The sequence below is a fragment of the Trachemys scripta genome, chromosome 1 (assembly GCF_013100865.1).
Source record: "Trachemys scripta elegans isolate TJP31775 chromosome 1, CAS_Tse_1.0, whole genome shotgun sequence".
Lineage (NCBI taxonomy): Eukaryota > Metazoa > Chordata > Testudines > Emydidae > Trachemys > Trachemys scripta.
The window spans coordinates 112,621,222-112,646,563 of record NC_048298.1 but is presented as its reverse complement, the minus strand read 5'-3'; the positions used below and the strand labels follow the sequence as shown (position 1 = coordinate 112,646,563).

The 25,342-nt window shown below is 40.2% G+C and overlaps 1 protein-coding gene across 1 annotated transcript in view; it reads right to left on the bottom strand.

Moving 5' to 3' along the window:
• The window catches only part of PIK3C2G (phosphatidylinositol-4-phosphate 3-kinase catalytic subunit type 2 gamma), a 372,244-nt gene that overhangs the window by 273,399 nt on the left and 73,503 nt on the right, over positions 1–25,342 (bottom strand). Inside the window, exons 3-6 of the mRNA XM_034782026.1 lie at positions 11,719–12,516; positions 8,480–8,562; positions 2,921–3,078; positions 1,250–1,361 (exon numbers count right to left, since the gene is read on the bottom strand). Of these exons, the coding sequence (XP_034637917.1) occupies positions 1,250–1,361; positions 2,921–3,078; positions 8,480–8,562; positions 11,719–12,420 (1,055 nt within the window). The 5' untranslated portion in view covers positions 12,421–12,516. The remainder of the gene's footprint in view (positions 1–1,249; positions 1,362–2,920; positions 3,079–8,479; positions 8,563–11,718; positions 12,517–25,342) is intronic.

Genomic DNA, 25,342 nt, shown 5'->3' with positions numbered 1-25,342 from the left:
TTCTTCCAAAAGTGAAAATAAACTGTTTAGAACGTACTGTACACTGTACTGAGACACAGTGAGCTCATCCTCAGTACAATTACTTGTTATTTTCATTTAGTTAGTAATTAGTTTGAAATGAGAGAGCTTTTTTTCCTCTTCTAAACAAGCCCAGTCTCTCTTATGCAACAGAGTGATCAAGTAATGGAGGTAATGGGCTTGATTTGCCTCTCACTTGTTCCAGTTTTACACCAGCGTAACAGTACTGTCTTGTTTTATGCAGGTGTAAGCAATTGGAGAGTCAAGCACGGTAAGGTCTAAATGACTAAACCCTACACCCTGAGTTGCAAAATATAATTCATCACAGACATGAAAAATCAGTTAGTAGTAGTTTTTATAGGTTTCTCCCTCACAACTACAGTACATGTGTATATCATCATCCAACTTCAAGCAGTTTCTAAGTTCAAAAGTTCCTGGCTAGTGATACCCAAAAAGGCCCCCTTCTGCCATAAGAACAGGAGCATAAGCTTTCATGCTCAAATAAATTTGTTAGTCTCTAAGGTGCCACAAGTACTCCTGTTCTTTTTCCGGATACAGACTAATACGGCTGCTACTCTGAAATCTTTCTGCCATGTATGTTCTCTCTTCACAACCTGACATTTAGTGACATCTGGGTGTCTTCACTTACTCCACACTGATGGAAAGAAACACCGTCCCACTAGGCAACTTTTCATAATCACACTTCTCATGTATTCAGTAGTATACATCTTTGAAGAGCTGCACAAACATTAATTAACTCATCCTCATAACGTCCCTGCAATAAGAAGTTGGTAATGTTATCACCATTTTATGGATGGAGAAACAGACAGCTCAGCCCAACACAACCTTGGCATTGGAAAAAAAAGAGATGCTGATGAAGAAACTGAGGCAGACAGAGAGGTGAAATAACTTGTACAAGGTCATGCGGGGAGTAAATAGAAGAGCTGAGATTCAAGTTCAGGAGTACCTAGCTCCCTGTCCCATGCTTTTTTCTCTACACCACATTCCCTTCTCAGTACCCCATAGTATAAGCACAATTTGGGATTGGCATGAACTAAACTCCATGGTTGAAATACCTTCCAAGGCTTGAGGAAGGTGGGAGCTAAGATTTGTGACATGACCTTGTTTTTGCATCTCTCCCTTTGGATCTGCTTTGTTTACAAATGTAGTACTTCAGTATTCAGGTGCATAGCTTATATGATCTAATACCATCTCTTAATGCGATACTTACTTCTGCAAAAATTCATCAGACCCATAAACACTTAGAAAACACTCTTCTTGGGCTGGATATTGATTTGTGCAATGGAGAATCTCTACAACGAAGTTACGGACAATACAGCTAGCTGTAAACAAAGATAAGAAGAAAAATTAATAGCAGCGTGGTAGAGAGTTGCTGGCTATATTGTTGAGCAGAGAAAATGGGAGTCACAGTGTGACTGCTAACTTCTGCTGCAGTATAGCTCCATCTAGAGGAATTAGAATGAACCACACCTTATTTAATTATTTTTTTCTGGCTTCACCTGCTCTGAGGAGGATCTGGTTGTCATTCATACAATCCCAGCAACACACTGAACTCACCCCGGTTTTGAAAGAAACAGGAATCTAGAATTATAAACTTATCAATTCTGAATCAGAGATGGCAGAACCAAAAAGCTAGTTATTCCCACTGAAATCTATAAACTCAGTTTTTCCCTGTTGAAATTATGTGTACTTTTCTCAAATGTGAATATAAACTAAAGCAAAAAAAGAGGGCATAACTAAGGCTCTGTGCCTGCACAAGACCCAAGGATATGCCAGAGATTTGTTTGTCACTGCAACCAGCCACATCCATTTCATGTAGCCATACGTAATAGTAGCGGGGCACAGCAATGATATGAAGATATGTGCAATTAGCTCACAATAAATCTACTCTAGTAGTTACATTCCTCCATAATTCTGCTCCAAATTTTTAGGCCACTTTCCATCACAGCGATTTTCTTTTCCCCCACCTATTTTTGAGGATCTGATCCAAAATCAAAAAAGATGTATGTATAGTTGGATTGTGAATTCTGGGAAGCAAATCACAATATAACTAACTAAATTTGCCTTTATAGGCATAAAGGACTTGCCCTACCAGACTAGATCATTGGTGTCTCAAGTCTGATACACTCCCTCTAACAATGGCCAGTATCTGATTCTTCAGAATGAAGGCAAAGATCACCCACAATATACCTAGTCAATTGTGCAATGCAGCACATAGGGTAAATAATTCCTTCCAAACTTCTGTGACAATCTGATTGTTCACAGCTAACAATCCGAATCACCAAGCAGAGGTTGATTTTCATTTCAATTCTTCATTCATGCTATTTCTTTACTGCTAAAAAAAATTAAAACGTTCATTTTAAAGTTTAAGGTGTTAAAACCATTTGTGTTTTAGTGACCTCTCGGAGAGCAGACACAAAAATTAAATGCTCACAATCAAACTGAAGGCCCTAAAAATAAAAATGGCCAGATTCACATTTACGCACTGGCTGCTTTGTACTGCCTTAGTGATACAAGGCAGCTGTGAGCCTGGTTTAACTAACCCGTTAAACTAAAGTAGCACAAAGAAGCCAGATGATATTGGTGAATCTGGACCAAAAATATTTTAGCTACTTACATTTAGATCAGACCAATAAATGCCAATTGTTTTTCATGCAAAATTGTCATTTTCTTTTATATTTCTCGTGGAAAAAACAAAACAAAAAACAATTGTCACTTTCAATCCCACCCACGCCCCCGCTCCAAAAAAAAAAAAAAAAAAAAAAAAAAAATTAAAATGGAATGGTACCAAGTACCTCGCAAGATGACAAAAAAAAATTGTGTATTTTAGTAGAACTGAAGAACTGAATTCTGGAAGGCTAAAGAAACCCAAAGCACTTACCACATGGTGTAAGATGCAGTGGAGGAGATGAACAGTTTGTCAAAATGCTAACTTTGAATTTTGATTTACAAAGGATCTCATCTGATAATGTTGTTGTGACACTCCAAATCTTCCCAGTATTTGTCGTCAAATCAAAAGCAGGATATGCATCTCTGATTCTGGAGAGAACATATGATACATTTATATATTTCAGCTCTCCTGTAACTTGAGACAAAACTACCTCAATATGCCAAAAACAGTAGTATAGTTAGATATTAAGAAAAAAAATTATATGCTGATGAAGGGTACATTGATGCTATGAACAAATCTACTTCTGTCAGACATCTCGGTGAGATAACTGCTGCCCATTTCATGTTTTATTACATAAGAGAACCATTGGTAAAATTGCCATTGATTACAGTATGCAATATTATGAACAGAATCACTGTGTGGGTCTAATCCTAATCCCACTAAAGTCAAAGGGAGTTTAGCCAGAGACATCACTGTATTGTGATCAAAATAATTTCACCATGGTGCAATGAGTGTATTCTGTTAAACTAAGTAAACCCATTTATTCATGTCCAAATAATGGTGACATCAGGGCAGAATTTTTGGAAGCCTTCTCAATCCATTGCTAAATTTCAAGCACTCAGCAAGGTGACCTTCCAGTGATTTGCCACACACCATTCATCCATCTCCTCACTGGTTGCTGTCTACTATGATTCCCTCCTTCCCCTTCCATCTCTGTACCTAATGGGACCAAAGCATATACATTTGCGACTGTGATTTCTGATATCAGGGTCTGCTTCTCTCCAACAATATTTCTAACATAGAAAAAAAGATGAATGCCTATCTGCAGGATATGCAAGAAAGTCTTCATCAGCACCACATTTCAAAAGCTGCAATTTTCTTCTTGTCAGCAGCATTAACTTCCCAAGATTCACATCTATAAATCACTATGGGGAAAAAATTAGGCTTTTTTATAAGTCACGACTTCATACATTTTGAGATGCCATGTTTCCAGTTTCTGAAGGGACACCATAACTGTGTGAACCATCCCCAGTCTTTTACTGATTTCCTTAGAACAGCATCCTTGGTTGGATATATATAATCCCAGATAATTAAATTCATCTACTGCCTCTACAGCTTGTCTGTTAATCCTGATGCCCACTTGCATTTCATTTTTGTTAATCATGTCAAGGTATAAGCACTTGGTTTTCATCGCATACAGGAATAGTCCATATTCCACACAAACTATTTTCATAGAGTCCAACATCCATTGCATTGGTGGTTGTAGAAAAGAGCATCATGTCATCAACATACCTGAGGTTAGCTAAGAGATGTTCACTAATGGAAATCCCAGCTCCTTCCACTCTGTCCAAACCATCCAAGGCTCATCTCATAATAAATCTTATATACATATGTTAGAGGCTTGGAGACTAAATAAACGGTTGCCTCACACCTTGCCCAGTGGAAAACCACTCACCATTGCCTACTGCTGTTTGCACTGCAGTCTGCTGGTGGTGGTAAAGACTTGTAATAAATCCAATAAGATGCTTTGTCTGCCAAAGATACAAACTGTCATGTTGGATGGTGTCAACTTTTGAGTAGCCAATTAAGCACATAATCAATGGGTGATTATATTCTCTGCATTTTTCAATGAGACTATGGATATTCACTATTTGATCATATGTGACTTGGCCCTTTCAGAAACCAGCTTTTTGTGGTGGTATTCCTGCTTCTATTTTTTATTGCATGTGATCCTGGATTATATAGAGCAGCATTTTGCCTGCATGCAACATCAAGGAGATGTACAATCGTTACTACACTCTATTATGCCTCCCTTCTTTGGTAAGGGCATAGAAATTCCCTTTGTCCATCCTCCTGGCTAATTTCCACTCATCTGTACATCATTATATGTTTTCCATATATAATCAGTACCACATTTGCCAATCGCTTTTTAACAATTCTTGTCTACCTTTGGTGTTTCCCAGTCTTCATTTTCGTAATAGCACACACCACTTAGTCTCACTGGGTTAATGGCTCATTCTCTCTTTTCTGTTGTCTTGTATCATAGGTGGCTCTGGTGAGGCATATAGATTGGCACCATGATCTCTCCACCTGCATTTAATATCATCACCCTTACTGAGGACTCTGCCATCATGATCTTTTATTAGGTTTGATCACAGGGTAAACCTTTTGGTAAGAAGCCTTACCACTGTAAACAGAATTTTGTGTTATTATTCTCTTTACAATTTCCAAGTTCCATAGATTTTGCTCTTACATATTCACTCTCGTTCTATTAAAGCAAATTTCTTAATGACAGATTTCTAAGGAGACAGTGTAACTAGCTTTGGGCACATAAACTTACAGATACTAAGGCCTCAGCAAAGACTGAATACAGCTAGTCAAAACATTAGGGCACATTTTCTGTGCAAAATCTGACACACAAAAAATTCTCTGTTTTCAACCAGCTCTAGGATCAAACCTGGAACCTTCATCACCAAAAATATAGGCTTCGCTTATTTAAGTTTAAGGAAACTCCTGTAGATGCTTATAGGAAACCTGTTCTAGTCACCAAGTCAAGTCACTAAAGGGAAATCGGATACTAAGTAAGTGCATTTATATACTGCCTCTTCTTCCAATTACCAGAGGTCAATTTCAAGTCCCCTTTGGTGTGCCATTGAAACCTAGAGACATCATGGTTCTCAGCTGGGATTGAACCTGCAAATACACTATACTGCATCAGATAGGAGTACATAGCCTACCAATTGAGGTTTTACATTTCACTAATTGACCTGCATTTTAGTAACTAAAATCAAATATTCTTTAGTAAGCATATTGCATTCTTTTGTGTTTAAGCAGCAAGCTGTATCTTGATTTGGTAACATTTTATATGGTTTCTGATTACAGTACATTTTGTGGCATAGTTCTCTGTATAAATCTCTTCATTATAAGGTTATTTCTAATATTACATCTCAGAGCTGGTTCCTAACTCATTTAAACACCAGTATGAACTCTGCTTTTATTGCATACACATTTCTAGGTTTCCAAAGAAAATTCTACAATGAAGTAGTGTATTACTTATAATGAAAAGCTAGTGAACATGATAGCTCAGTGGTATAATGGAAAGTGACACTACCTACAGTACATGTGCTAGATTTATACTAGAAACAGAAGTCATTATTCTATAAAAAGGCCATTTTGGTGACTATATGAAAGTAGTTGCCTGTGTAGCTTCATTTGTGGATCATGTACACATCACAGTTTCCACTCTCACAAGCTTCACCCTTGAAGCTATCTCCGTATAGATGACAAAGATTGAATGCTGGAGACTTAATTACCCTCTCACCTTCCAAGTCAGGGCTGAGGTACAGAGGCTTGGCAGCCTGGGGAAAATCTGTATTGCTTGCTGCTCATGCTGTACATAGAGGACTATCATTTCCAGGGGTTTGATCCTGAAAGATGCTAAGCATTCCTCTGAGGTGCAGTGCATACTCCGCTCCTGATGAAGTCAGTAGGAGTTGAAGACATTCAACACTCATAGCAGTGAACCTTGAGACTGTCAATCTGGTATCTTTCACTAGTGTCAAACTCATTTGAAAAAGGATTCTGAAACTATCCGTGGAAGAACATTTGCTAAAGCCTGTTCCATAATTGTACCAAGAAACCTGGTCAAGAGATTACGGAAACGGCTTTCAAGTTGATATGTGTACAATGAAATGTTTCAATTATGGGTTGCCACCTGTACAAATATTACCTGGAGAAAAATATCATGGGTTTCTATTTGAGTTACTAGCTGGAGCTGTAAGTTTGCATGATGTAGCGTTTGAGTTATATATCTTGCCTCTGATTTATAAAACCTGACAGTTACTAAGATTCTTTAGGGACTTGGGGGAAGCTCAATAGGACTGAATGGGTTAGTTGTGTGCAAATCTATTTGAGATTTTTCTTGGTCTTTTCCTTGGCGTGACATGATCTCCTGAGGATGCGTTCTTATTTTGATAAAACAAAAAGAAAGGGTTTGCCACTGACACACACAAAACAAGCTATGGCCAAGTAGAAACAGTTTTATTTCTATTAACCTTCCTAACGCTGTAAATAAACTCATTAATTCAGAAAATCAATAGGAGGCTTTTCCTGTAATTGGAGTGGAAAGTTAAATGTACAATGTTTGGACAGAACAATCTGAGTATCTGACAGGAAAGTATGTCACGTGGAATAGGCCTTTATGAATCTGGTGTTATTAGAATGGGGCTTGGAGTCAGACTGATGCACTATGAAAAAAGGGAAACAGAGAAATCTCTGATGCAGCATGTTTGGGGAATGTACAATCCCCCCATGGAGCTAAAAATATATTCAGCTAATTTCAGAGCCATTAAGATGAATTAGAAAGACATTTTTTATGCAGACAGGTCTTGACAGGCCTTGCAAAAAACTGACTCAATATCTAAATGTAAATGGATTATAATATATATTTAAATACTTAAAATGGGTCTTTGGGGGGGGAAATAGTATGTGACCATGTTATTAAAGACTTTATCATAATAAATACAAATATTGGGACTCAACTGAGGTTGTATGGGCAACTTTCAATCTTGTATTTCTTAATGTTCTTGTTTTTAAAAAAATGAAATTTCTAGTTTTTTAAAAAGAAAACTGAAAGAAAGAAGAAAAGAAATTCTATCATATGGGATGGTAACAGCCCAACTCTATCGCTCAGCAGGGTTGGAACACTAAGGTAGTACCTGGTAGCAATAATAGCCTATTATCCTCTAAGTGGAACAGCCACTGGAGTGGAATGTAACACAGTTTGTCAGTGGGTTACACAGTTGTTTTCTAGACAAAAGTGGAATGTTAGGTATCAGGATTCTGAGGTTTTATCCCCAGCTTTGGGAGAGGAGTGCTCAGACATTAATGAATGGCTTGTGCTCAATAATCAGGGCTTATCAATGGAACAGATGAAATCTGAACTCATGACATTCAGGCTCCCAGCCCAGTGCACCTTTACTTAGGCCAGAGGGTATTTTGCTGAAGGAAAGTAGGTGAGCAGGCAGGCACCTAACTGCAAGTATGGCAATATATGCAGTGCAGATGAACTGTTTAGAAAATTATTAAGGGACAAGTGCCAATTCTGCTCTACTATCCATGTGCAGATGGTAATTATCCAAAACTTTAAAATTTGGCCAAAACAGAGTTTTCACGAGGGCAGCAAAAAAACACTTCTCCGGTATCAGGACCAGCTCCCAGCCAACTTTCAGTTTCCTGCCCCAAACCCCAGAGGCATTAGAGCTGGTCAAAGAAGTGGCATGAAACATCTTTTATGTTCAATACACTGAAAAACATCAGCTTTGAAGAGGTCAATTTACTTCTTAGTAATAAAGAGGGTGGCAAGGAGAGAAAATATTTTTTCTAGTACACTGTCTCGTTCATATTAATCTCTAAACCAAAATTAAGAGTTTTTCCATATTTAAAGACATTGAAATTATGGTATTGTTCAGAAATGTAGAAATAATCATCCAATTAATATTAGTGAGATAAATGTCATAGTTGGTTGAATAAAGTTTTTTCATTACTTACTTCTGCACTCCATTGCAAAAGGAGGCAATACTTTCATTACTCCCTTGATCTGCTTCAACCAGCTGGATAGACCAACCTGCAAGCTAAAAATACCCAAATTAAACCAGAAGAAATAAAGCTCACTTTACTTACATAAGGAAAAGTGAATCATCTAGTGAGTTCAGCAGCCTGATCTTGCAATAGGTTCCATGAGGGCTAAATCCTCACACCTCAGCACAATTGCATTTATTTAGATGGGACTCTAGTAAGCATAAATCATCCACTGGAGAATCAAACGGTTTCATTGGTAACTCAGCAAATTCAATGCACTATGTTGCTCAGCAGTCCATAGTTTAATTTTCTTTTTCTATTTGTAAAATATTATGATTTGTAGTCTTCTGTATGGAACATCAATGTTTTAAAAGTTTCTCTAGGGTCAGTGACTACAGCCTGTCAGGCTCTGGGTTCGCAGCGGTCAGAACTGGTGATTAGAGCCATAGTCCAGAACAGGTACAAGGGTCGAATCAAGACTGAGCTGAGGGCAGGGCTGAAACTAAGGGCTAGGGACAGGCTGTGGGTCAGAATGAGGTCAGAGTCCGTAAACAAGCCAAATAGGATCCTAATCGGAGTCCAGATGCAGGCCAAAGGTCGAAGCCAGCTGGAAGTCAGAGTCTGGGGGTCAGGAAGCAGGTGCAGGGCTGGAGTATAGTTGGAGTAGGGCATGGACAAGGCTGGAGTGGCCATGAACAAGTCTAGGTCAAGGTTGGGGCAGGAACAGCAACTGGATCAAGGGAAGGCTGGAAGCCTAGGAAGTCTAACATTGTGCAGAAGCATAAAGGTTCCTGGCTGAGTACTGCTGTTGCACAGACTAATTTGAAGCTCTGGCTGGGTCAGTGAAATACCTGTGCCTGGGGGTCATATGACCTGGGCCCTGACTGGGTATAGGCTGCTGCAGCGAACCTGAGTGCTGACTCACTGGAGGGTCAGCTTAAGGGATAAGTCACTGTAGCTGAGTTGCTGCAGCATCCCTGAGCCATGAGTTACTGCAGGCTCTGTTGGAAGGGGGAGTCATGGCAGCTATGTGAGCAGCCCTGGTCTGGCTGCAGGTTTGCATCATACATAACTTTGCCAGACTTTAAAAACTGAGGCTGAAGTTTTCCATGCCGTCTTTGTGCCTCACTGATTTTTTTCCCCAAAAAAGTTTCAGCCAAAATGGTTCAGTTGTTTCCAAAAATGAATTAGGGAAAAATACATTTTGTCCATGTTAAAAAATTCTCAAGACTGTTTCTTTAAGAAGCATGTGCAACTGCATGCTTTGGAGCAGAGACTTGAAATGTGGCAGGGAGATGATCTTTTGCTGTTCCCATGGAAATCTGCCCACATTTGGCCAAGTTAGAAGCCTTAGAAAAATCTCAGTTTGCACATGCTGAGTGCAGAATTCAACAGCTGATATCTCTGAAGAGTCCTCCCCAATTAGAATGCTCTATCCTCTCATACCACCTACATGTGTCCAGAACGCATATGCACTGTTCTCACAGAGTGAATGAGCATGTTCAACTCTGAGAATGCAAGGGCAAAGATGGACTTTCCTAGTATCACTGCTCCTAGCTGCAACTACTGTTTGCAATGTGCTTTGTGGACCTCCACGAGGAAAGGCACCAAATAAATTAGAAATGGTTAATTCACCCTTTTAAAATCCACCATCAAATCCCTATGCAGTCAACCACAGTCTTACTGTCTGAGGAGGAATAGATTTTCTTTAGCCTGTAAACACCAGAGAGAGGCACAAACCACAAACTCCAGACCTTGGTGTGATTCTTAGCTTTTGTGAAGTGGTCTGAATTGGAGTCTTGACTGAGGTCTATAATAAAAGTCAATTTTACTCCCCAAGGTCTAATCCTGCAAGGTGTTCATCACCTTTTGCTTTGAGAAAGGTCAAGAGATGGGTGGGAATCACCATTATGAGGAAGGGAAATGTGTCAGTCTGTGGAAAGGAAAGGGTGAAGAGAGAAGGGTGAGGAGGGACAACATCAGAAAGGGAAATGAAGACCTGGAAGACAAGAAAATTAAGACCCTGTTCCCCCCCCACTGCCCCAGTATCCCTGAATAGAGCACTGAACACTTGAAGGAAGGCAAGAGAAAGAGAAAAAACTTGGTTCAAAAAGACAGCAAGAGCCAGAGAGTATCAAGAGATCTGACTTCTGAAGACCTGTTCAGTTACAGTAAAAGATATTTATTTAAAAAATATACATACATAAAAGAAGCAGAGTGGGGTCAAAATAGCCATTGTGCCAAATCTCAGGATTAGGACAAGTCAGCTTGAACAGGGATAGAGACAGTAAATTTGGCCACACAGCAAAACAGATTCAGCAAAATGCCCTACTATTATAGATTTTTTGTTACCTCGGTAAAAAAGCTGGGGGGAGCCCACCCTACAATACTCTGCTCTACCATTTGCTCTACAGTAGTAACAGTCCAATGATCCAAACAAGGTCAGTGATCCAAAAGCGCACGACTGTAACATACACCATTGGAGCATTTTGGACCACAAATCAGATCCTGAGCTAGTCCAAATTGGCCTAGTTTTATTAGAGAGTCAATGGAGTTAAACCAATTACATCAATAGAGAAACTGGTTCCATTACGTTAAACAATGAAGCAGTCTTTTTTAATGGGCAGATGGGAGAGATATGTCCACACGTTTAAGTGTAAGTTCGGTAAGCCACAAGTAAGATAGGGGCCAGATCTGGCCAACATACATTTCTTATTAGTTAGACTAAGCAGTCTCCTTTCCCTTCTAAAGTAATTTCTTATGGGCTGTTTGGTTCTCTTCTGACTGAAAAGACAGATTATTTTATACAAGGAGATTCTACAAAGAAAGTAAAATTTAGAAGCTTTCCTCCCAACTAATCATCAAGAAGAATCAATGTACTGTTTGTTTATAAAGGTAGCTTCCTCTTTAACATATAAAAGTACTACAGGAAAAACTGAGTGCCAAGAAAAAATAATATTTGCTGCCTGATTACCCACTGCCTCGCCTCATGTGTAGTTATTTAGAACCTGCTCCAAAAGCCCATTAAAATCAATGGGATTCTTTCAATTGGCTTCAATGGGCCTGATCCAAAGCCCATTGACATGTGAGGAATGAGAGCCATTTCTCATCCACTCCATACAGGTATGGGTGAGTACACAAGATGTAAGGCAGAGGACAGTCAAAACCAAGATCTTTAAGTCTTTCAACCATACAAATTTGTCGCATACCTCTGTGCTGTCTGCAGAGCTGTTTGCAGAGATGCTGGGCCAGACAGGTCCTGTGGTCAATTCTCTAGGAGGGTTTGTTAAGTATGTTTCCCCAGTGCTCACAAGGAAAGATTTACTGTCATTTCTCCTTTTATCTTGCATTCCTTGTCCGCTTGCATTGTTGTCTGAGAAAACGGGATATTGATAGTCTATATGTTCAAAGCCTATACAGACATTCAGATTTTTATTCTCTTTCTCCACATCTGACCCAAATTCATCCGCAGTTGGACTCAAGTTATTTCTTCCATATGGACCATAGTCATAAAGTGTTCCAATGGGGTATGTAGGGTAGGAATTCTCAGAGAGGTCACTACATCTGGATAGCAAAGAAGGTCTGAAGCCAATTGTTGGTGGCACCCTGACTTGCTGCCAGTGAGAGGTGGGGCTTCCAAAGTAAAGATCCCTATGAGGAATTTGAGGTGGATTTATTCTGTATAAATGTTCTTCTGCTGCATCCAAGAAAAACTCATTTTCTTTGGGGTCGTGTGAATATGCTGGACCATAAAAGGGTATTTCACTGCTGCCTTCACCAACTATTTGGTCAAGTCCTAGACTGACCTGGCTATCAGGATTAAAATGATACATAGAGTAAGACGCTTGGTCCTCAGATTGTCCTTCTTGTAACTCATCTTGCGTCAAAGGCATTTTCCAAAAGTATGCCATGCTTCTTCAGGCCATCAATCTTAACACCACTCGGGAGATTTGCCACAGTTTCAAAGTCACAATGAGTAACACTGCAGAATTTGAGCTTTATATTCACTGGAACAAAACAAAATAAAACTAGCTAAAATGAATTTAATGCACTGTAAGCTGTACATGTAAATGGCATTCATTTTAGAGTTCTTTCCATAGGGTATAAGATCCTCTCTCTTATCTGGTACCTGGAGTGAAACCCACCATATGAAACAGATGGAGAATGGTCCTTGGTTTCTGGACTGTTGAATAATATGTGTGGTCATTAAAACCAAAGGTGACCATTTCTGCAGTCTCCAAATAAATTATTTTAAATTCCTTATTATTTTTACAGTTTAATAGCACATTTTATCCAAGGATCTCAAAGCTATCTCAAAATAACCCTGTGATGTTGGTCAATATGGGGGGAGATTTTTTCAAAGGTACAAAAGAGAGTTAGCTGTCTAATTCTCTTTTGTGCCTTTGAAAACCTCCCCTTATAATATCCATTTTATAGAGGTGTATTTTGAGGCACAAAGAGGTTAATTGACTTGGCCAAGGTCATACTGCAAGTCAATGGACACCGTACCATACTCTTCTGTAGTCACTAGGCACAATTTGGAGTTTATCATATAAATCAAGGCAAATAGTGAGCCAATTTAGCCTTTCCCCCCCACATATGACATTTCATTAGAGTGAGATCGAAAACAAGACCAGTAAACATATTGACTTATAAGCATGTACATGTGTTCATAAAAAGGTGTGCGGTTAAATTGGCTATGCAAATATTTGAGTCCTGGGGTTGGAGGGGGCACAACAGCAAAAGCAGTGTGCGTTCATAACTTCAGAGTGCGGCCACCACAAGCCATACACAATTGTGTTCCCTACTTTTTCAAATAGAAGAAATAAAAACCATTTGATTTAATAATTTATTGACTATTTATACCCTTCCTTTCAGAATAGAAATACTATTGAAACGAAAAACTCTCTTGTAAATTGCTAAGGCTGAAAACCACAAATAGTTTTTTCAATATGCTGCTAAAATCTGTAATGTATTAGCTTAGATGATAATGCTATGCACTGAAAATCTATATTATAGTAGAGGTATTCAACATAACTTTTTTATTATTATTTTGATGAAACTCTATCTTGACTCAGACTACTCACCCATAATCAGAAGGAAAAGGAGAATGAAAATTGGATGTTGTGATATGGAAATTTCCAAGACCTGCTGTCGCAGCTCCAGGGTTAGCTGTAGCTTTGACCCTCGGTCTTTTCTTGGGCACCCCTCTCAAGGGACAGGCCCAGCATACGCACTTCTCTCAGACTGGAATCCTGCAAGTCACCCCATTTTTAGAGTGGGTCTCTTGGCTACAGCACCCATTTACCAATCATGTTTCCACAGCAGGTCCAACTGGACTTGGCCTCTGCTACAGATTTCTCTTCAGGAGCTGTGCACAGTGGGTAAATGCAAGAACACCAAACAGCGTCTTCAAAAAAAAAAAAAAAAAGTGTCTATCTGATTATAGCAATCAGAAAGAAAGGGATTAACATAACAAAAAGACCTACGTGCATATTGTCTTACTTAAGGCTTGATGTACATTACAGAGTTAGGATGACATAAGGCAGCTTATGTTGACCTAACTATGTCAATGTGTATAGCCTTGCTCCTGTCGATGTAAGTGCCTTACTACACCAGCATAATAACTCCATCTCCATGAGAAGCGTAGGGCTTCTATCGGTGTAATTAGGGTGATGCAGTGTCTGTGTAGACACTGAGTTTCTTACATCGGCTGTTGGCTGAGCTCCCCACTCCCCGCTGGGAGCCCTGCTGCTCTTCAGACTCCTGGCTCCCCGCCTCCTGCCAGGAGCACGACAGCTGACTGGATTCTAGGTGTGGATCTCATCACTGGAGGTGAGAAGCCCCAGGAGGCAGGTGGGCTCCCGCCAGGGAACTACGTGGAGCTGAGAGCCCTGGCTCTCAGCCCCCCACAGCGCCCCTCTTCGGTCTGTGGGGTGCTCCTGGTGATGACGCGCACCACCGACAGAAGGAGGGTAGTGTGGACATCCAACATAGGTCGACTTAAGATTGTAGTGTAGACATGCCCTATGTCTTGAGAGGAATGATAGGCTTAGGTAGGCCTGGTACTATCTCCTCAGTCTTCTGTGGGAACATGTTACCTGCTTCCCTGCAGACCTTGTCACTGCATCAGGTTTGAGGATTTTGACAGTTTCCAAGTTTTGTTTAAAAATTTCTCACCTGAAGGGCCCTGGCTCAGTCCTAAGCTGGGGGGTGTTTGTGCCCCTCGCTAACTCCCGCTCCCCCCGGACAGAAACAAAACAAGAAAAGGCCTTGACACCTGTATTTTCAGTTAAGAACCTGTGACTGGGGCTGTCTAAAGACATTGACTTTAGGTTCCTGCAGATGTGCAACCTACAGGCAGGATTGAGTTACCTCTTTGCACCCATGTAGCAGACATTATGCTAGTAATCAAATAGTAAACAAATCAAATAGACAAAGGTTCACGTAATATCCATTAATTATACATGTATTTTATACCTCTTATTCACCAGAATTTAATTTGTAGCCTGATTAGGATTTGACAATTGAATTACCTATACACATTTTATCAAACGTGTTACTAAGCAATAGAGCAGTTACTGTAGGAAAGTGATCTCTGTGACAGAGCTGGTTGAAGTTTTTGATTAAAAAAAACCCTTTGAAGTTGTGGAGGAGGGGAAACCACTTTTTAAAATCCACCTTTTTCAAATAGAAAAAAAGTCTTTTCCTCCTCCTTTCATTTTACACACCTCCTTCCCTCTGCTTTTTTGAAAGGGGGGGAGAGGGAGAGAGAGAGAGAAAGGAAAAGAGAAAGGGAAAAAAATGTTAAGATCAAAATAATTCCCCCCAAAATTGAAAATTTCCATTTTGATTTTTTTCAACCAGAAAATTTAATGAAAAATTTTAAATTAAATATAATTTCTCACTTTTCCCATTCCCTCCCCCCCAGAATATACTTACTTTGAAGTGTACTGGGGGAACAAAAAATACTACAAATCCTTTTTTTTTAAGCTCTCAAACATTTCCAAACATTTCCATTTTTTCTCAGCAGTACGAACAACTTAAATGATGATGTGCTGTGGCATAAATGTTTAATGGCATATCCTTGCAATGATCTGCATAACTCCTCCATGGCTTTGTCTCTCAAGCACAATGTAGCTACCCATATCCCATGCAATAAAGTTTTTATATCCATACCCTGCATCATGTATTCTCCCTCTCATACAGAGATATAGATAGATATCTATCTATATACATATATAAAATGAGGGAGATAAATATCTATCTATATCCATATCTCCCTCATTTTAGCCTTTTTGTGCTGCTCAGGGGGTTTCATGCTCAGGGCCGGCTCCAGTGCGATCGGCAGCACTTCGGCGGCAGCTCAATCGCACCACTTCATTCTTCGGCGGCACTTCAGCAGCGAGTCCTTCAATCCCTCTCTTCCTCTTCGGCGGCACTTCAGCAGCGAGTCCTTCAATCCCTCTCTTCCTCTTCGGCGGCAATTCAGCAGCGAGTCCTTCAATCCCTCTCTTCCTCTTCGGTGGCACTTCAGCGGCAGCTCAAAGAGGAAGAGAGGGACTGAGGGAACCACCACTGAATTGCCTCCGAAGACCCGGACGTGCTGCCCCTTTCCATTGGCCGCCCCAAGCACCTGCTTCCTTCTCTGGTGCCTGGAGCCGGCCCTGGTCATGCTAACACATTCTGCAATGTTGGAACAAGTGTAAGTGTTGTGCTAGAGTTTGGAGAGGGTGTAGGCACTTCTGCATTCCTGCTGTTCTCATTGGGCAGACCGTCCCCTTGGGATCATTGCAATCTTATTTAAGTTAGAGCCAACATGAGGATGATGGAGTCTGAAAAACCCTGCACTAGAGATGCTGCCATATCAGGTAGGGAATCATCTACCTCACAAACCTCTACTCTACTGCAACAAGCACAGACGATTCATTACGTGTCATTAACACATTAGGTATAAATGCTGTATATATATATATATATATATATACACACACACACACACACACACACACAACGTATTGATAGAGTAGACAACTGTAGACTAGTAGTTATAATTAGTCATTTAGACTGGAATTTCAGCTTGCCATATCCTGGGTCCTATTGAGGTCCTCTCTGTGCCTTTCAGGAAGTGCTCAGTTTCTGGGAGGGTCAGGCTCAGTATTTGGCCTACACCTACTCTCACTCAAATCCTTGTCCAAAGTTCCATTGATAAGTAGGACAGGTTCTTCATTATTGTTGGTATAATTTGTATTACAGTAACAGGACTGAAAACGCCAAATGTTCAAGAAGTTTGAGCCAGTCCCCGTCCCCGAAGATTTTTTTAAAGAAGAAGTTTGACATTCATTTTATTCACCTTGTTTTTTGAGTTTCTATGGTTCATGGTTTTTTAAGCTGTGCAACCATGAGAACTAGAAGCTTCCTTTTTCTTTTAAGATGAAAGCTGAGGTTCTCACATAATTGCCTTGCTCCATTAACTGGGATTTTAAGAAGAAACGCTCCCCACATCAAATATCATGTAACTGGTGATCAAAAAATATCATAAGAGTTGCAGCACTGTGTAATGTCCACAATGTGCTAAGCACTTTCCAAACATTCAGATACTTTCCTTATTCTAAAGAGCTGATGACAGAATTATTATATACGTCGGAAACTCATGCATTTCGGGCTCAATTCTCCAATTTTGCTTGAACACGGGAATGCAATGTTAGGCATTTTGCTAACCTATACATATATTTGTTACAGCCTCTTACCTGAAATGCTTAGTTGTTTGGAAGCACATACGACGTCTTATTTCTTTGTACTTCACAGACATACTCAAATGAACTACATGGTTTCAATTTCAAGGAGGTGTGAGCGTTCATTCCTGTTTAACAAGTTTAGTTTGTTGATGACTCTTTCCCATTTCTTCCTCCAGGGAATTTTCAAATGATAATAAGGAGAAATGGGATGTACTTTTGTCTGTTGTCTTTCACATTATTTGGGCAACTCTAATTTTAAAGGTACTGGTGAATTAACTTACACTGTTAAATATACTATAGACAAAAGACAATTCCTTCCTAACTGAAAGGATTTGAAATTGTTCTATACTGAAATAAGATTTGGAAATTTTACTAGTCTCCACCTTCAGTAAGATCACACACAACTTTTAGGGTAACATACATCCCTGTTATTTCACACACTGAAATGCTACACAGGGAAGAGAGATTGCTTGGCACAAGAAGAAGCCTGTGAGAATTTTGGGAGGCGATAACATGAGGTGCACAGTTCCGGGGTAGCACGCAGCCTCTCTCTAAGGTGGCTTCCTGCTGCCCAGGGTGCAGGTGGGGCAGGCTAATTGGGCAACCTCCCCTCTGCTGGGGTATTTCCCAAGGACTGGTTAAGCCAGAGCTTTGCAGCCTCAGTATTTGCTGAATTGCTGTAAAGGGGTTGCAGTGGAGGAGAGAATAAACTGTGGGCTTATCACTAACATAGTCCCCTGCACTCAGGAATTACAGGAACAGTTCAAGGCTAGTGCTGACAATGGTGCTAGCTTCCTCAAAGGGGTACAAGGTGAGTCATAACCCAACCATGCAGCTCTGCACACTAGCCAGAATATTTGGTCTCACTCAGGGGAGCCCAGGCTGTTCTCCATAAAAAGGGAGTATCAGAGGCTGTTCCATCCATACTCCCCTCAGGGGGTTCCCAGAGTGACTATATGCCTCCACACTCCATGTTGCAAACCTGCACTTTGAAGGTCCAGACTATTTGGTTTAGGCACCTATCCAGAATTCACATAAAACCAAGAGCTTAATCAACTCCATGATTCTTACATGCACGAAAGTATCTTTGCAGAGAGCGAGTGTGTTAGTAAAAACTAAACAGCATTTCAGTTAGAAAAAGTCTTGCAGTATCCTTGAACACAATAGGATAAAATGCTTAAGGTTAATAATTAATTATAGATATCCTATATCTGATAGCAATTGAATGGAATAAGAATTTGATAAATGTGGGGAAAACTCTGCCCTGTGTTTGTTGCTGTCACTGAAATCAATGGGAGTTGAAAGAATTTATTGAAGGGCAAAATTTATTCTTTAGGAGCTAGGTAGTACATATAAGAACTAATGTTCCCAAAGCCCTGAACTACCCTATGTACACCACAAACTGTTTTCTGGCATTTGTGTTGTATATATTACCAGTGGTTAAAGAAAATAAAGATCACCAATTTTGGAGGCTGTTGTCACAGAACTTGACAATATGTGGTGGTGTGTCATGGCCAGCCAGAGCCGTGGTCAGTGGTGAAGAGTCCATAGTCACGGGATGGGAGTCAAGAGTAGGCTGGGTCAGTTTATCAGGAGATCAGAACCAGGAGACAAACTTGAGAGCAGAACTACAAATCAGTAACCACAGTCAGGCCAGATCAGAATACCAAAAGGTCAGAGGCAGGAGACAAACCAGAGATTGGGATCACAAGTCAGACACCAGGAGTCAAACTGGGCTGGGATGTCAGGAAACGAAGTCAAACAAAGAGAATCGTTCCTTTGATTTAGCTTTTCCTATTTGGTGTTAATTGTAAATGTGACAAAATCCCAGCTGCAAGTGAAGAGCTGATAAATGCTTTGTTTACACCCTAAAATGAAATACAGGCATATTCTTCAAATTTATCCCATTCAGTAATGCTTCCCCAAAAGCTGGGCCCGCCGGTAACTTCCACTCTCTGGAAGCAGGACATCTGCATAGATTAATACTGTGGAAAGGGCTCCAAGTGTAAGATGTTCACAGAGAAAGTGCACTGGAGAATTTCTACAATCGGTGGTGCCAGAAATCTAACTAAGCTCAGAGCTGAGGAACAAACATCTGTTCCACTTCACAACAGATTATACACGTTGCTGTTCTTTAGTGCCACCTACTGTCACTGGCTCAAAACTCTGATGCCAGGAACATGATCCAGACAACACTATCACAGGTACAGTGGGTAATTTGTCATTTGGGCCTTTGGCTACCAGGAATGCCATCATGTTGTTTGCACTGGCCCTTCTCAGATGTGTCCCCTGTCTGAAGACCAACCTTTATGAAAGAGCTGAGACACTGCTTTGTAGGTGATGCGATACCACTTCTCTTGGATCAGTATCTCTAAGGGTATGTCTACATTGCAGTAAAAACACCTGTGGTTGGCCCATGTCATTTGCTTGTGGGACTTGGGCTGCGGGGTGATAAAATTGCAATGTAGACATATGGGCTGGAGCCTGGGATCTGGGACCCTCCACCACCACAAGCTTCAGCCTGAGCCCAGACATTTACACTGCAATTTAATAGCCCCACAGCCAGAGTCCTGTGAGCCCACGTCAGCTGACATCGGCCAGCCGTCAGTGTTCTATTACAGTGTAGACATACCCTAAGTATCACTGCATGTGGAGCAGTTACTATGTATTGGCAAACTCACATAGACGAAACAGGGGTTTTATTTGCTGGTGGACACACAAATTATACTATATATATTATCAAGAAGTGGCCAATTGCCACCTTGATCACTCTGGTCATGTTGTACCCTTCCCCCTATTCTAGTGGCTGTTTAGATTGTGAGCTTCTTAGGGCAGAGATCATGCTTTCTTCACTCTTTGGTAAGGGCTCAGAAGAGAGTGGGCATTACTGGAAATAACTAATAACAAGAAAAATACAAGGACAAACAAATACAATGTTATGGTGCGTCATTGACGGAGTGACTCATCACCCACTGAAGTCAATAAGAGCATTTTGCATGAAGGGGAAAAAGGGAGCTTTGACTTCCGAGAGCTGCTTTTCATTCTCAATCACTCTAGTGAAGAGCCACAACCTTCATTTTTCCATGACACTGACAAAGAAACAGAATTGGTACATTTCACTTTATGAGGAAAAATGTTCCAGATATTTCTTTCACACAGCGCCCTAAATACAGAGTAAGTCACCAAAGGCACCTATTATTTTTGAGCCGTATGGCTTTTCAAGGGCATACTCCGCATGCACAGGATTGCTGAATTAGTCATGACTGAATATGAAGAATAATGGATTTTAATCTCTTCTTTTGTTTTCACATCTATGTACCTTGATCTCTTAAAAAGGGATAGTAGCCCTTATATAAAAAGTTGTTTTTCTGGTAAAAATGACTACAGCTTTAAAAGATCAGCTTGTTGAGAAAGTAAACACTGAAATGCAAAGCAGAAAATCACCACAAACATCCTTAAATATGCAGTTAACACAACAGTGGCACGCAAGAGAAGCAAAGTTAGCTTTAACTAAATGTAAGTAATCCACTATTTAAGATCATACGTTTCAGGAAGAGATCAAGCAACAAGGTTCAGATCAAGAGCCAAACATTCCCAAAGTTCAGGGGTGTTTGGATCCAGAGCTCTGGTTCCGGTCTATCTCAAATTCCAATCTGCTTTAATTTTCATTTCTTACCTTATGCGGTTTTCTACTCTGTTTTCTTACGCTGTTCTTTCTAGATCACTCATTCCAGTGTGTCTGCTCAATGGCTTCCTGTGAAATTCAGCTATGTCATTCTACAGTACTCAATGGGATTTGTTGACCTTCGGTAAATTCCTCTTATCGGGTACTGTACAAATACAAAACCATGATTTTGTGATACCAGCACACTGTAAAGAGAAGCTCCATAGCAACTGCTGCAGACTTTTTTCCATACAGGACTTAATGGGTCCTCTTCATCCTTGTCCTACAACCCCTTTGTGTTGGGCCTGCTGGTGCAAGGGGTGGTAAAGCTGGTCTCTGAGGAATTTCCCCAGCATAGAGAGATTATCCATATAGCGTAGAGCTCTCTGCCACCCTCTCAACCTCCAACATAGGGAGCTTGGCAAATGCACCACTGCCCTTGGTTATTCCCAGCTGCCAGATCAGGCTGCTGGGACATAGGCAGTTGGTTATAATTTAGGGGAGCCTTGAGAGTGTTCTACCCTGTGCCAGGGCCTTGGATGCAGCCAGAGTGGTTCCAGAAGTGGGGAGATGCAAAGCTACTTTTGACCTCTCCCATTAGGTTCTGCATGGAGTAGAGCTTAGGTTCACCTGACATGCAGGATCAGTTATTGAAAAGTATCATAAAGGTGCACACACACTTTTCTGATAAAATGTTGGGTCTGATTCTGCTCAGTTCCACAGAGGTAAATCGAGAGCAGTGCCTCTGAAGTCAGTGAAATTATACCAATGTAAACCTGCCAGGAGAGGAGAACCGATTCCATTGTTTTTATCAGTCAAAGAAAATACTTCAATAAACTTTCAAGCTTAACATCAAAAGCCTCCTACTTCCAGAGGTTAAGCTTACTTGCACACAGTTAACCCTGTCCTATTCTGAATTCACATTTAGTTACGTGATTATATATTTCCCACATAATACAACAGATCATACATTTTTTTCTATAACCTAACACATCTAGTGTCTTGTATTTTTCTCCGTTCTTGTATATTTATGTTAATTTCATTGTCATAATTACCCCACATAACTTAGAGTTGTTGTTTCTTGTAAAATCTCTTTATGCCCCTTATTTTAAAAATTTAGTCAGCAGCCATGTATGCAATTTCCTTAAAATTTAGGACCTCAGAGATCTTTAGGTGTGATTAGGAACTCAGCCATCTAAATACAAAGTTAATTTAGCTGCATATTTAGATTATGTTATTCATGCCAGCAACTGTTCACAATTACTTCTTACTAAATGTTACCTGCTGTATAAGATGCAAGAATGATTTACTGTTCACTTTTTCAAATAAATGACTTTAAGGGATTGTTTGCCTGGAATAAACAAAGTATTACCTGGTACTACCAGCTGTTATGTGAAACAAAGTGTAGCAAAACTTGTGTCTTCCCATTTCAGAAACTGTGTGATCCTGTAATTAAAGACTGTTGTTATACACACAGTTAAGGAGCAAGTTAAGGTTTGACTTGCAATCTTAGCTTTTTATTTCCTGAATTTTGAGGGCTTGGTCATGCAGTTTTAATATTCCCCTAGCAGAAGATTTTGGATGGAAAATCTTTTAGGTTAAAAAACTAAAAGAAAATGTGAGAGAAAAAGAAATTCCATGATGTGAATGTATTTCCCCAGGTATCAGACTGTACCTCTGACATCTTATGACATCCAACAGGAAAGAGCTACTGACCCCCAACTTCTGGGTCCCCAAAATTTTACTGAAGGGCTATCTCACAGGCTCTAAGTCGTGGAAGGGTATTATGTGATGGGATTTGGCCAGTCAGGGGAAATGGCCTACATTTTTATGGGCAGACATTACCTTCCGCAGCAGGGGCATCTGCACAGATTATTCTTATCCTAGGCAGGAATGATGAGAGTGGGAGCTATACTAAGGCTAATGCTCATCAGAATATGGGCATACATTAATGCTGCTCTTGTTTGTGCACCCAATGGACTATAGGAGCAAAGATGACTGGTTGAACTTACACTCCTGTATCAATCAGCTGTTCCCAGGGATGGCTGTATTAAGGGTTGCCTCAAAGGCAGGAGGGGTTCAAAGAGCTGCCTACTGCTTTACCCACTGCTGCAGGAGAAAGCGGGAGACTAGTAAAATGTAGAGTTTGGTTGTTTCCCTGTCCCCAGTTTTATTCTCTTCTCACATGGGCCTCACTAGGCTATGTGTTATCCGTGTCCCTGCAAGAGAAGAGCTGCACACAAATCGAGAAACATGTACTTTGCAGAAATTTTAGTCTGTGGGCTATGCTACTGTTACAGAGAAACCTACTGTGAATGTCACATCCTTCTTGCTCCAATCCCCTAATAAATGACTACAGAGTTCCCCACAATCTCATGCAATTTGGATTTGATTTGCATTTTTGGTGAAGATTCAGATTGAGTCTAAATTTTAACCAAACCAATTCAGCCATCCCTAGCCATCCCGAGCCTCCAAAGCAAGGAAATTGTACAGTTTGTTTGAAACTCTGCCTTTAAGGTCTCTTATCCTACTGATGCACTGAGTGTCTCCTATATGATCTAAAATAAGATGCCACATGTGCTGCAATAACATGTGCCCTTCCAGGGCTAGTGTCACAGTGCATTACTACAAACCATCACTTTCTCTGGAAGAAAAGGCTGCAGCAAACTTCGGATGACATGAGATACAGATGTTGTTTTGCTAGCTGATAATGACACAGCTAATGTGCACAGCCCCAGTATCAATACACAGGATTTAGTTAACAAATGAAAAATCTTAAAGTGGTAGTAACAGTCATTGCAAAGATATAACAAATCAAAAGGTTTAATAATTTGCAACCACATTATGGAGATACAGTAAGTGAAATAGTAAGTGTGGTTTTATCTTTGGTACCAAAATAAGCTTCTTTTTGGGTAAATATTTGCATTTACCGCTCTTCACAATTGTAGACAGGGGGTAAGTTCACAAGCACAACCATGGCTGTAGGTCAAGACAGCCTAGACAGAGACTGTAGCCTGTTACAAAACATGGTTAAATCCAGTCTCACGACAAATTAGAACCAATGGCTTGATTCTCCACTGTGGTACTCTAATTTTTCATTTCAGTTGGAGTTTTGCAGCCCTCATGTCTATAACCTTGTTATGGGGCAACCTATTATACCTAGGCTCTCTGATACAATTGTATTTGTAAGCCTTTAAGACAGCACTTTTTTTTTAAAGGGTCAACTATTTTTACTTTTGTACTGTATTCCATTTTGCTTTTGCATCAACATTTATACCATCTTTTGTGTTAGCTACTCAAACTAATTCTTTCAAAATTCCTCTGGAGGGCACTATTACCACAACTATACAATTAGCTTCAGATGGTTGTAATAGAGATAAACACTAAATCCTTGTTGGCAGCAGGCAGAGTGTCTGTTAACTAGAACAACTTCTTTGGTGATGCTTTGATTTCTCATTCTCCTTTGCTGGATATGAAGCAGCATTGCTAGGTAGAGAATCGTAAGGTAGACTAAAAAAAGATTGTTAATATTTTTGGGTTTAAGGGTACGATTTTTAACAGACAACATCATTAGTATGTTCTCTACTAGAATGTGATGCCTCTCTCAAGGATATTAATGCGAAATCCCATTCCCAGCACCAGCATATAGTCTGACTACTGAGGCTGTGAGTGGTAAAGAATCGTCCCTTTTCTTTGTCCACTCCAAAGCTTTCCTCTGTGGTCCTTACTCTAGCCTTGGAGATTAAGGAGTCTCTGTGGTGCCCATGTTCTGTACAAGAGGAGCCAGGAGAACTACCTCAGTTCTACATGGAAGATGATGCAGGGTATGAAAGTCTGGAAATGCCAATGTTAAGATTGACCATGCAAGTTTAACCTGGCCCTCTTGAGCATATGCATTACGCTACAATGTGATCCCATAACACTTTTTCTGGGACCCCTCTGAGTTTTTGCAGGATTCTACCCAGTGATATGCAATCCTCAGAAAGTTCAGGGCTTTCATTTTCAGATTTTGATTGGAGCCAATGGAAATCAACTTAAACAATAGCTAATTCGCTAACCATATAATCTTATTTCCTTTACTCTTTTTCTCTCACCCTTTCTTTCGCCGATTACATTAACTTGTCACATTTCATTTCTAATTGGATTGCAAATGCTTTGGGTCAGGGACTGTGTCTACCTGTGTGTTTGTACAGCACCCAGTATAGCAAGGCTCTGATCCTGATTGAGATCTTTGGGTGCCAGCATAGTACAGAAATAATAGTAATATAATAACCAATTTATAATAAGAGGTCATCAAGCCAAGTTGTGGTTTAGAGGGAGGGATCCATTTAGAGTAAGGCCAGTACCTTTATTTCGGTCTAAGACCCACCATGCACAGCTATGATGCTATTAAAATAGTAAGTGATTTCACCACCTCTTTTGGAAGTTAGT